This window comes from Salvelinus fontinalis, chromosome 17 (assembly GCF_029448725.1).
Source record: "Salvelinus fontinalis isolate EN_2023a chromosome 17, ASM2944872v1, whole genome shotgun sequence".
In the NCBI taxonomy this organism is placed as follows: Eukaryota; Metazoa; Chordata; class Actinopteri; order Salmoniformes; family Salmonidae; genus Salvelinus; species Salvelinus fontinalis.
In genome coordinates, this window is record NC_074681.1 from 32,825,678 (window position 1) to 32,838,918 (window position 13,241).

Genomic DNA, 13,241 nt, shown 5'->3' on the forward strand with positions numbered 1-13,241 from the left:
AGTATGTCAATGACAGTGTCGCAAATTAATACAAATAGTAGAATTATGCCATACTTTTATTTTGAAGGCTAACCGCAAAGACCATTGTGGCTAATCCCTATTGTGGCTAGCTTCACACAGATGCATCCATCCACCATTAATCAAATAAGAACTGTCTTACAAATTAGGGTTATTTTAGATGATGACACCAGCTATATAGTAAGATAGCTAACTATAGCTACTGAAACAGATGTTGTTTTGTTATGTTTTTGGGGGAGAATGTTGTTTGCATCCATGAGCTAGCTAGATTTTTAACTTTACCAGCATCATAGCAGCGTCATAGCAAGACAACTTTAACAGCGTCTTAGCATACTTATAGATGAATCGTTGTGACATATGAAATACGAGTGATAGTGTAATCAATGTGCGATAACTACGTACATTTTTTTGGAACGCGTTAAATTATGTGACGTGCAGTCATATTCAGGTCCAGATTGGTCAACAAGCTTATTTGACAAGTCAAATTGTGTTATTTGATGTGCATCTTTTTGGACACGCAATGACCCAAAGGGCGTTACATAGAAATCCTGGTTTAGAATGAAACGACTGAACAAATTAACAACGAAACAGCACAGGAAGTAAGTGAAAGAAATAGGTTTTGATTATGTTATGGATATGGGGACGTACGTAAATGCCATCAAAATAATTTTCCGGTAAAATTGGTGTGTGTAGCCTTTATTTAACTAGGAAAGTCGGTTAAGAACAAATTCTTATTTACAATGACGGCCAAACCCGGACGACGTTGGGTCAATTGTGCGCAGCCCTATGGGACTCCGAATCACGGCCGGATGTGATACAGCCTGGATTCAAACCAGGGACTGTAGTGATGCCTCTTGCACTGTGATGCAGTGCCTTAGACCGTGTGTGTTAACCTGTTAGGGGGGCAGCCCGACACCGGTACACTTATGACAACATCCAGCTCAAAGTGCAGGGCGCGAAATTCAAAATATATATTTTTTTAATATTTAACTTTCACACATTAACAAGTCCAAGACACCAGATGAAAGGTGCACATCTTGTGAATCAAGCCAACATGTCCGATTTAAAAAAAATGTTTTACAGGGAAGACAAAATATGTAAATCTATTAGCTAACCACGTTAGCAAAAGACACAACTTTTCTAACTCCATCAGTTTCTTACTCCATCAGGTGCTATCACAAATTCGACCAAATAAAGATATAAATAGCCACTAACCAAGAAACAAATTCATCAGATGACAGTCTGATAACATATTTATTGTATAGCATATGTTTTGTTCGAAAAATTTGCATATTTCATGTATAAACCATAGTTTACATTTTCAGCTACAATCCGAAATTGCACCGAAAGCAGCCATAATATTTACAGACACCAACGTCAAATAGCTAATTACTCATCATAAAACATTTCTGAAAAATACATAGTCTGCAGCAATTGAAAGACAGGCATCTTGTGATTCCAAACAATATTTCCGATTTATTAAATGTTTTACAGCGAAAACAAAATGTATCGCTGTATTAGCGTAGCTACAATAGACAGAAATAATTGGGCGCCCACGGCCAGTTCACATGCACGACAGATATATGAAATAACATCATAAAATGGGTCTTACTTTTGCTGATCTTTCATCAGAATGTTGAAGAAGGTGTCCTCTGTCCAGATGAGTCGTCGTTTGGATTCAGAATGGCAAATTTCCCTCTTCAATTAGCATTGGCACTAGCCGAGTGGCACAAATTTCTCCAACGTAAACACAGTCAGAGGACGGAACACGACAAAACTCCCGAAAAAAGTTTCAATAATCTGATTAAACTATATTGAAAAAACATACATTACGATGATATGGTCACATGTATGAAAAAAAATTAGAGAAAATTAGAGAGATGTTAGCCGTTCGTTACGGCAGCAAAACAGAAGTCAATCCCACTTCCTTCAGAGTACCGGAAGTGGATGGTCACGTCAAAGAAATAGGTTTTTTTCCACCACAGACCAAGAGGAGCACAAAAATTTCTTCTCTCACATCCTCTTTACACCAATAGGAAGGTGTATAGAGTGTAAGTAGACTCCTAAGTGTCAAGACCATGTATAGGCATCAAGTTGAAAAGAGCATCGATTTCTGACATTTCACTTCCTGGTCAGGAAAAGTGCTGCAGAAGGACTTCTGTTTCACTCAGAGAAATAATTCCAACTGTTTTAGAAACTAGAAAGTGTTTTCTATCCAAAAAGAATAATAATATCCATATTGTACGAGCAAGATTTGAGTAGGAGGCCGTTTGAAATGGGCACGATTTCACTGGCTACTCAACACTTTGCCTTGCAGCCATAAGAAGAATACTTAAACGGCCGCAAATATCAGTTATCGGTATCAGGGTTTTTTTTGTAAAGAAAATATTGGATATTGGTATGGGCTAAAAATGTCATATCGGTGCATCACTAGTATTAATGGTACATTTACTACTGCTGACATACAGTATGTCATGGGAATTGATTAGTTTGTTTTTTAATCTAAAGGCTAACACGTCACACAATGAATGCGCAAGAATTGTCAGGAGACAGCTTAGCCATTCTGGAGAGACTTGTCTTTTATATATTCGCCACACACCCCTCCCCTTTTCTCAATATTTTTTATACTGAACAAATATATAAGTGCAACATGTGAAGTGTTGGTTTCATAAACTGAAGTTTTTTAATCTCAAATTATGTTACACAAATTTGTTCATCCCTGTGACTGAACATTTCTCCTTTGCCAAGATAATCCAACTGACAGGTGTGGCATATCAAGAAGCTGATTAAATAGTATGATCATTACATAGGTGCACTTTGCTGGGGACAATAATAGGACACTAAAATGTGCAGTTTTGTCATAACACAATGCCTCAGATGTCTCAAGATTTGAGGGGGTGTGCTATTGGCATGCTGACTGCAGGAATGTCCAACAGAGCTGTTGCCACAGAATTGTTCTCTACCATAAGCTTCCTCCGTCGTTTTAGAGAATTTGGAAGTACTTCCAAACAGCCTCTCAACCGCACACCATGTATAACCACGCCAGCCCAGGACCTCCATATCCGGTTTCTTCACCTGCGGGATCGCCTGAGACCAGCCACCCAGACAGCTGATGGAAAAAAGCCCTTTTGTGGGGATAAACTCATTCTGATTGGCTGGGCCTGGCTCCCAAGTGGGTGGGCCTATCCCCACCCATGGCTGCGCCCCTCCCTAGTCATGTGAAATCCATAGATTAGGGCCTAATTTATTTCACTTGACAGATTTCCTTATGATCTGTAAGACCGTACAAATCGTTGAAATTGCTGAGTTTCATTTTAAGAAAAATTTTCTAAATTCTTCAAGCTCTGTCATTGTTTGTTGATCATTGCTAGACAACCATTTTCAGGTCTTGCCATTAGGCTTGGGCAGTATACCGGGGTATTTGGAAATAGCCATGGGATGGTTTTTCAATACCGTTAACTATTTTAAGTTTTTCAATAGATTTTATATTTGTAGATACTTTTTAAGTAAATGCCTGTAGTCAACTTGTGCAATACGTTAGGAGATAAAGTAGATTGCGTTCTACATTTCACCTGTCACATAATGAAGCTTACCGTAGTTCCCCAGAACAGTTGAGCCCATCACATGTTTGTTTGTAAATGGCACAACTGTAGATAGCGGGTGTAGGTGAGCCCAGCTGTATATTGACAGGTCGTGTTTTATAATGGAAAATGGTAATTTATTTAATTCTTATTCTTTTTTTGCTTCAATAGTGATCAGGGATGTGCAACTATAGTTTTCCTAAACAGAAAATACATAAGTGCAACACATTTGCCAGAAAATAGCTTAATTTTCGTCAGATGACAACAGAAGTGGAACGCTTCAAGTAAATGAGCTTGCAATGAAAAAGCGAGGTCGATGCATGGCCATCATATTTCTGTTTATCATAGAAAGAATGTAGGGGGCTCTGCATGTCACTACAGACACCCTGCTTTGAATCCAGGCTGTATCAAAACCGGCTGTGATTGGGAGTCCCATAGTCCCACAATTGGCCCAGTGTCCGCCGGGTTTGGCCGGTGTAGGCCGTCATTGTAAATAAGAATTTGTTCTTAACTGACTTGCCTAGTTAAATAAATAAATGTAGCCAGCTACATTGCCAAATGTTTTGCTCAAAGATAATATTTAATTTTACGTAAGAAAAGCTGTCGGTCAGTGCGCGGTCTGCTGATGGTGAATTCTCATCTGAGTGCAACTGATGCAGAAATTACAATAAGAAACATTTTACATCTGCATTTACAAAACGCAGGAAGATATTTCTAATGTATTGTAATTTTTGTGACGGGGTCGTCATTGTTTTAGCTTTCTGCCGTGTTTGAGAAGTCAAAGCCCTTTGGATGTGTAATTTGTACAGCTGCCATCATCTTGATTTCCTTACGTTTTTTTTTTCTTCTTTCAGTTCTCAGCCTGTATTCTATGAGCAGAGCAGGCTGGCCTTTTGCCTTAGCAACTCCAGACTCCCACACACAGCATGTTGCCCACACATGCTGGCCCAGAGCCGCCAGTACTGTTCTTCTTTCAAACAAGCATGCGTCGAAACACTTCATTTGCACAATGTCTCTCGTTCCTATTCGCTTGTAAATGTCCAAACTCACCAAAAATGACATTTGGTAGCGCCTATCTATAAAAATGTATAACTTTATGAGCTGAATTTCCTGTCTTTGCAGTTTATTTTATTTGGCTCTCATTGGCATATCTAGCTAGCAGCCTCCATGGAAATTCGCTATTACTTGTGTTCATTTTGTTAGCATTTAATCAATTTTAAATTCAGGCTATTACACAACAATGTGGGAAAAAGTCAAGCGGTTTGAATACTTTCTCAAGGCACTGTAGTTGTTGCATCTTTAGATTCCTCTTTTCTCTAAGTTTCTAACAGATCTGTCACATATGAAACCACTATCAGGTGCGCTGTTTGGAATGGTGTTTGGCCGCGAATTGCATTTTGGCAAATGTTTGAAAAAAATGTACATTACCTTGGAAATAATGGACGAGGCAACGTCCGTTAAGCGAATTCATATTTTATAATCTTTTGGTTAGTTCGATATTGACAGACGCGACCCAGTCGTTTTGTTCTTTATGTTACGGTGGCATGCTCAGTGGCAACGTTCATATCCCTTGCGTGCTGCTAGCTATCCAACTAGCAGTTGCGACCTCTGCAGCCAGAAAAATAAAGTAGCTGTTTTCTATTGACATTAATTTGGATACATCCGTAACAATGAGTTAATAATGCCAGATTTTTGCCTGGCATAGTTAGAAAAGTTTGTGTTCTCGTCAGGACACTCGTCAACATTGACTGTTAATTACGAAGAGATTGCACATCAAACACGAAGCTAGGTAAAAAAATAAAATGCTAGTAAACCTGCCAATATGACAACCGAATTCAAAAATATCAGTTGCAAAAACAGCTGGTCAAACTAGAAGTATGTGGGAGGATTTGACAGCTTTAGCGGTGGAGGGGACCGGAGAAATTAATGTTCATCACTCACCACGTTAGGGCATCAGATACTCCCAAAAAATTATTCTGCAAAAACAAATTAATGCTAGCTAGCTGTTTTATATAAAAACTTTTGGGACATGTGTTTACAATGTGACCCACTTTCAGTTTGTGTAGTTGTTGGTTTCTTTCTGTGTCTTTGTGGCAAGTGTAGTCGCATATTGCATCATGATTGCAAGGTGTCCTGATATATATTTTCCAACTGTCCCGATATCTGTTTTTTATGTCCATTCTAAAATGGCTGGAAGGGCAAACAGAAATGAGTATTCAACAATGCTGTGGTAGAAGTCAAATTAATTCAACATTTCTTTCTCCATAATATTCCAAAAGCCTGTACTGCAAGAATCAATGTTTTATTTTGTTTTTGACCGTTCATGTCCGCTTGGTCTTCTCTTTTGCTCCTTCTTGGCTGTGTGCATTTTCCCATTTACACCAGAGATCTGTATATAATGAGATGCCCATGTCCCCGCACTTAACAATGGGAGTTGTTGTCCCAAAGGCGAGAAGGCAGGCGACAAGGTTAGATCCAAAATAAGCCCAAAGAAACACATTGGGGATTATTTTGGACACATTTTGATGAGTGAAACTTCTTGCTTCACTACTTCCTCTGTTTATACATACACACACACACACACACACACACACACACACACACACACACACACACACACACACACACACACACACACACACACACACACACACACACACACCAAGCCCCTGCCACTCACATAACAAAGATGAGAGATCACTTCTTCCTCTCTGACAAGCGGTTTCAACTCGCTATTTGCATTTTGAGGTTTGGTCCAACAGAATCGGTCGTATGGACAAACACATTGGGACATTATTTTACTGTAATAGAGAAGGTAACTTTTCTAATACCCTCTTATGTTCTCAACTGCTCAAATTGCACACAGAGCAGACACTACTAAAATGAAAGTATCAATAAACAATGATTCTGGAAAATGAGCGGTCAGTTTGTCGTGCGTGGTGTTGGTGTACTGCTAGCAGCGTCTTAGCTAAAGACTGTTATACTAGTTGTCTAGTCTGTGTTTTACAAATGTGCAATAAGCATAACAACATTTTTATAAGGAATTGGTAACTCCTTCTCATTCTGAGAAATAAGGTAGGCCACTTGATTTCAACATCTGAACAAAGTGGACAGGCTGTTAAACAGTTGGAGACGGACAGATGGGTGTGTTCATAACAATGCAACTGTTCTGCCTTGTTAACTAGCAAATAGATCCAAGTTGGCTAAACTTGAAATATAAAGAGATCATAGATCTCTGGTCAAATGTAGTGCACTATATAGGGCTCCATTTGGGAGACATCCAGTCTCGCAGTGGTAAAGTTACACAATGAGTTCTTCTCCCCGGACATGTGCTGCTATTCCGTGGCCCCGTCAGTCACCGTCCCATGTGGCTGTCCATGTTAAGGGTGTAACGATTCACCAAGCCCACGGTTCGGAATGTATTTTGCAAAGTTAGTAATGTGGCTCGAGCACTTTCAAGAGGCGCTGAAACTCCCAATTTTTCTCAACCACCGAGAATGGGTGCATATCCGCGGCTATAATCACTATATAGTGCACTTTTAATCAGGCCAAAGTCTTCTCTTGACATGGTCAAAAGTAGTGCACTAAATAGGGAATGGGGTTCCATTTGACACAGCTGGTGAGAAGGCAGAAGAAACATCTCTAGTTTGCCTAGGGCCCCCAGAGCAGTGAAACCATAAACACACACACTCCGGAGAGATGATGTACAAGTCTGGGCCTACGCTGTGCTGTGTTGACAGGCTGCCAAGGGCAAGGTGCCCATCTGTCTAAGAGCCAGAGGGCCCTTTCATTTTAGTACTGTTGGCCAGCCCGCTCAGACGAGCACCGCTCCAGGCCCTGTTCAGAGCCAGAGGACACTGTTCAAACTTGATACACTGTTGTTTTATCCACTGGTGTTTTGTAGTTAATTCAAAAGACTGTCATTATTTGGTTGTTGTAAAGTGCATCTGCAAGGTGCCTGGTCCAAACTAGTCCCCAGACTTTGGAACAGGAGCAGGTATGCGAGTAAGCCTACAAATTGCCTTGGCTATAAGTGGAGGAGTGTACGTGGGTTCTGCACCTGGAGGAAAAACCTAATAACTCAGTGTGTGACTGCAAACCATTCCAGGACTTTTACTCCTGCCTTGCCAAGTCCTGCTGTGTACTTTTGATTTTCCAGTCCTTTTGTTTTTTTTCTAGTACTTTCAAACAATGAATAGTGTTGTCACCTGAAATCTCCTTGAAAAGGCTGCCGTTTCTGTCAGTACTGATTTGACGCTTGATTTGTTCCTGGCCTCATAGATCAGATGGCAGCAGTTGGTGTGACCGTGATTGAGGTTCACTCTGACTTAAGTACTCCTCTCTCTAGGCATCCGTTACCTCAGACTTCCAGCTGACCCTGTCAATTTAGCTATTCAAGTGCTTGGACTTTGTTTAATATATAGGGCCTGTTGGGCAGAGGTATGTTGTTCAATCATTGGCCCTCTTCTCTGAACTTCTCCCTGTGGTCCTGTGTGGCTCAGTTGGTAGAACATGGCGATTGCAACTGAGGGTTGGTTTCCTGCTGGTGCCACACCCCAAAATGTACGCATGATTTAGAAATCACTTTAGATAAGAGTGCTAAATGGCATATATTATATTACTAAACTATTTCTCTGTCTCTCTAGGAACACCATCTCCAGAGAGCCATGTCGGCCCAGTCAGTGTATGGAGAGAAACACAACATGGTCATCCCCGTCCCGGAGGCAGACGGCAACATCGCCTACTACGAGTCCCTCTACCCCGGGGAGTTCAAGATGCCAAAGCAGCTTATTCACATACAGCGTGAGTAGTGGACCTGGCTGCTATTGATATGGGGGGGGGGGGTGCAGTATTAGTTTAGATGATATTATATCGATACTTTGACTCCCAAGTATATAGATTTGTATAACTAAAAAGAATAGGATTAGCTAACTCTAGTCGTCTCGTCCTAGGGCTCAGGGGTACTCAAACACTATTTAAGAAGGTCCGGTCACACACATTTCCTAGGTGGTAAAGATCCAGATGATTATTGCCATTTGTCTGCGTAGGAACAACCCCCCCCCGCCACCCCCCCACCTCGCAGCCCATGCGATCCCGAACTGTTCAAACTGTTCTCACCCCTCTTGTTGGCAGAGAGGGAAAATAGACGTTTTAAAGCTTGTTTCCTGTAATTCTACACATTTTTCATGTCTTTTGTGTGTTCGTACGATACCAGGAGTCGAATCCTGATCTAATAAAAATAAGCTTCTGCGTCCGGATCCGGCCCGTGGTCCGCCTATAAGTACGGGTGCTATAGCTTGACCTCCATCTTCTTTATAAATAGTGTGCCAACGTGTTTGTCACTTTTTATTTCCATGACTGATCAAAACTCGTTTTCTCACGGCTCTCAACCAAATCGACCCTAAAACCCTGTGTCACTTGTGGACATCTGACAGGATCTGAATGGTATAAGCAATGATGAAACTTCCACCCAGCCTATCAGAAGACACAGTGAAGCTGTTTCCATATTGATTGCAGCAGTCAGATCCTCTTAGATCTGCGCATTGGGTCAAGGTGTCCATTTTGGAGGTGTTGATCAACCATCTACATTTGCGGGTGTAGGTTCGTAGGCAATGGCAAGACGTTTTATCCATTTTGTGGCATTTGAGATAGTAGGGGGAGGGGGATCTGTCCTTAGTAGTAATTTAGTAGACCTTATCGTATCGTCCATGAATCACATTATTTGTTGTGATTGATTCAGATAAGAGCTAGGCTAAATGTAATTTCCTGGTCATGTCTTTTTGTCTTTGTTTTAAAGTAGAAGTCCCTGCTGCCGTGTGTCCGATGTGAGACATATTTTCTATGATAAGCATGGAGTTCATTCATGTCACCTTGTTTGACGTTTTTGCTGCAAGTCGAGCAGTAGAAGCCGCCAGAGCTCAAATCAAACTTCTAATGACATTGTAATTTATTTAAATGAAGGCGTTTGTGTTTAGGATTCTTGCCCGTCTTGGGCTTTGAAAGTGTCATTGGCCAAATTTAAATGCAGTTGCCTAAAATGACTGCCATGAATTTGTATGTGCCTTTAGCTTGATTCTGCTCAGATTTGTTTAACCGACCAAATGAATAGTAATCACTTTTCCCTAATCAATATAGCTGTAGCTTTGGTCAGAATAGTAAAGGTGCATAAAGATGGTGGCCTCCATGCGCTTACCACAAATTCCTTGTTTACCAAAATTCACTGTATTGTATATTGATTGCCCTGTTACTAGTGATGCAGCGATAAGACATTTTTGTCCGATTCCGATATTTTCCTTGCCAAACCCCCCCTACCCCCCGATATATATATTTTTTTGCTGACCTTTTAAGCATTCTAGTACAGTTAAATAATTAACACACACACACGGACACAGCGGTCTAAGGCACTGCATCTCTATGCAAGAGGCGTCACTACAGCCCCTGGTTCGAATCCAGGCTGTATCATATCCAGCAACATCTCAAGACATCAGTCAGGAATTTAAAGCTTGGTTGCAAATGAGTCTTCCAAATGGACAATGACCCCAAGCATACTTCCAAAGTTGTGGCAAATGGCTTAAGGACAACAAAGTCAAGGCATTGGAGTGGCCATCACAAAGCCCTGACCTCAATCCTATAGAAAATTTGTGTGCAGAAGTGAAAAAGCTTTTATTTTGAATGCAAACCACAAATTCCACTATTGTGCCAAATCCTTATTGTGGCTAGCTTCACAACACAACGCGGTCCGGTCAAGCTTCGCTAGCCAGATTAAGCTAGCTGGCTGCTTATAACGTTAGCTTTTGGCAACATGGTTAAATAGCTGACTAGCTATTTATTTTCATGAACTGAAGTTGTATTTCAATAGGTGAACAAGTGGCAACCTAGCTAATACTTACTCACAAGGATTCCTAAATCATTGCTAAGAATAATGAAAATGACTGCAGTTTGGCCATTGTTTTCAGGCTGGTTGTATTGGTGCTAGCTAGGTACCAAGCTAAAGCTATCTAGCTACCCCATAATATATTGTGCATCCCTATCTGTTATTTAGATTTTTTTGGTATCGGCATTAGCACAGTATACATGATCCCAATTTAAGCTCCAAGACGCATGCAATTTGAAAAACCCCAAAAGTAGATGGTGCTGATTTTATTGGCGCATTGGACCATGTCACGTGCCATAGTTTTAAAAACTCCATGGATAGTGGTAAAACCATGACGTCATATCTGAATTCCCAAATCTTTATGCACCTTCGACATTGAAGCGCTAGTAGCTCAGAACATAAAGTCCGCATTATTTCAGACAGAAGATCTAGGGATAAAAGGCCTCCCCATATCCTATAATGGGAGAGATGAGCAGACAGCTCTTAATCTGAACTCTTGAAATGGAATTTCACATTAGCATGTGTGCTCAGTGGTAACAGGGGAGTTACACTGGGTACGTGCGTCATGGACACGTAGCTTTTGCCAGCACGAGCCACTTTATCAAGTGGTTTTTAATTCTTGAAAACCGAACCAGAACTTACATTTACGCTGAGCAGCATGAATCTCTTGCGGGTTTGACATCACGATGGGGATTTGAAATGGCTCCCAGGATCTCTGATAGTCCGCTTCATTCCCATCCTCATGTCTAAAGATCTCTCATCCAGCTTTCACCAGTCTAAAAAAATAAACTTTCCTTTTCTCCCTTCTCTGTAGCTTTAAACCTGGACACTGACATCCTCATGTCTAAACTCTCTCTCTCTGTCTCTCTGTGTAGCTTTCAGCCTGGACACGGAGCAGCCGGACTATGACCTGGACACGGAGGATGAGGCCTTTGTGAACAAGCTGAAGAAGAAGATGGAGATCACCTTCCTGCAGTTTGAGGAGATGATCGACCGACTGGAGAAAGGCAGTGGGCAGCAGGTAAGCCTTGGATGTTGCATCCCAAATGGCACCCTATTTCTTATATAGTGCACTGCTAATCTGGGCGTCCCCCACCCTCATATCCCCAATCACATGCACTTGGCTTAGATGGGATAAGAGAGAGTAGCCTACAATAGGTACTCGTAGCATCAGCCTAGCATCCTGTCCAGGCGGTGAACATGATACTCTTATTAGTTACTCATGGTGGTGTCTGTTAAATTCATGTTTTAAGTGTCTCTATTTCTGTTATTACGGTGCTATGTTATTAGTACGCCTGCGTGGTAGTCTCGGTGTTGATGGACCTGACCTGAGTGCAATGGCAACCATGTACTGTGGAAATACGGTGAAGTAAACATGGTTAAAATGACGACTAGGTTCCAGTTTAAGTTAACCTTTCTAGGACACACGGTCTGCTGAAAAGGCAGCGCGGGAAATTCAAAAATATATTTTTTAAATATGTAACTTTCACACATTAACAAGTCCAATACAGCGAATGAAAGATAAACATCTTGTTCATCTACCCATCGTGTCCGATTTAAAATAAAATAAAAAATACTTTACAGCGATAACAGAACATATGATTATGTTAGATCACCGCCAAGTCCAAAAAACACACAGCCATTTTCCCAGCCAAAGATAGGAGTCACAAAAAGCAGAAATAGAGATAAAATGAATCACTAACCTTTGATCTTCATCAGATGACACTCATAGGACATCATGTTACACAATACATGTATGTTTTGTTCGATAATGTGCATAGTTATATCCAAAAATCTCAGTTTACATTGGCGCCATGTTCAGAAATGCTTCCAAAATATCCAGAGAAATTGCAGAGAGCCACATCAAATAACATAAATCCTCATCATAAACTTTGATGAAAGATACATGTTTTACATAGAATTAAAGATACACTTGTTCTTAATGCAACCGCTGTGTCAGATTTCAAAAAAACTTTACGGAAAAAGCAAACCATGCAATAATCTGAGACGGCGCTCAGATAGAAACAACATTTCTCCGCCATGTTGGAGTCAACAGAAATATGAAATTACATCATAAATATTCCCTTTGATGATCTTCATCAGAATGCACTCCCAGGAATCCTAGTTCCACAATAAATTGTTGTTTTGTTCGATAATGTCCATTATTTATGTCCAAGTAGCTACTTTTGTTAGCACGTTTAGTACACATATCCAAACGCTCGCTCAGGTCCAAGGGAACTTCGGACGAAAACTACAAAAAGTTATATTACTGGTCGAATAAATTTGTCAAACTAAGTATAGAATCAATCTTTAGGATGTTATCATAAATATTCAATAACGTTCCAACCGGAGAATTCCTTTGTGTCTATAGAAGTAATGGAACGCAAGTCGATATCATGTGGAATGCGCTTGACAAGGACCTGGCACTCTGCCAGACCACTGACTCAAACAGCTCCCATCCGGCTCAACATCACAGTATAAGCTTCATTCAACGTTCTACAGACTGTTGACATCTAGTGGAAGGCGTAGGAAGTGCAAACAGATCCATATCCCACTGGGATTTCAATAGGCGATGAGTTGAAAATCGACCAGCCTCAGAATTCCCACTTCCTGTTTGGATTTCTTCTCAGGTTTTTGCCTGCCATATGAGTTCTGTTATACTCACAGATATCATTCAAACAGTTTTAGAAACTCCAGAGTTTTCTATTCAATAGTATTAATAATGTGCATATATTAGCATCTGGGACAGAGTAGGAGGCAGTTCACTC

General features: G+C 40.7%; 1 protein-coding gene across 3 annotated transcripts in view; it reads left to right on the top strand.

The window, feature by feature from the left end:
- The window catches only part of LOC129814177 (enhancer of polycomb homolog 1-like), a 42,389-nt gene that overhangs the window by 15,404 nt on the left and 13,744 nt on the right, over nucleotides 1-13,241 (top strand). For all 3 annotated transcript variants that reach the window (XM_055867072.1, XM_055867071.1, XM_055867070.1), the window contains 2 exons: nucleotides 8,246-8,402; nucleotides 11,349-11,494. In XM_055867072.1, coding sequence (XP_055723047.1) covers nucleotides 8,267-8,402; nucleotides 11,349-11,494 — 282 coding nt within the window. In that variant the 5' untranslated portion in view covers nucleotides 8,246-8,266. The remainder of the gene's footprint in view (nucleotides 1-8,245; nucleotides 8,403-11,348; nucleotides 11,495-13,241) is intronic.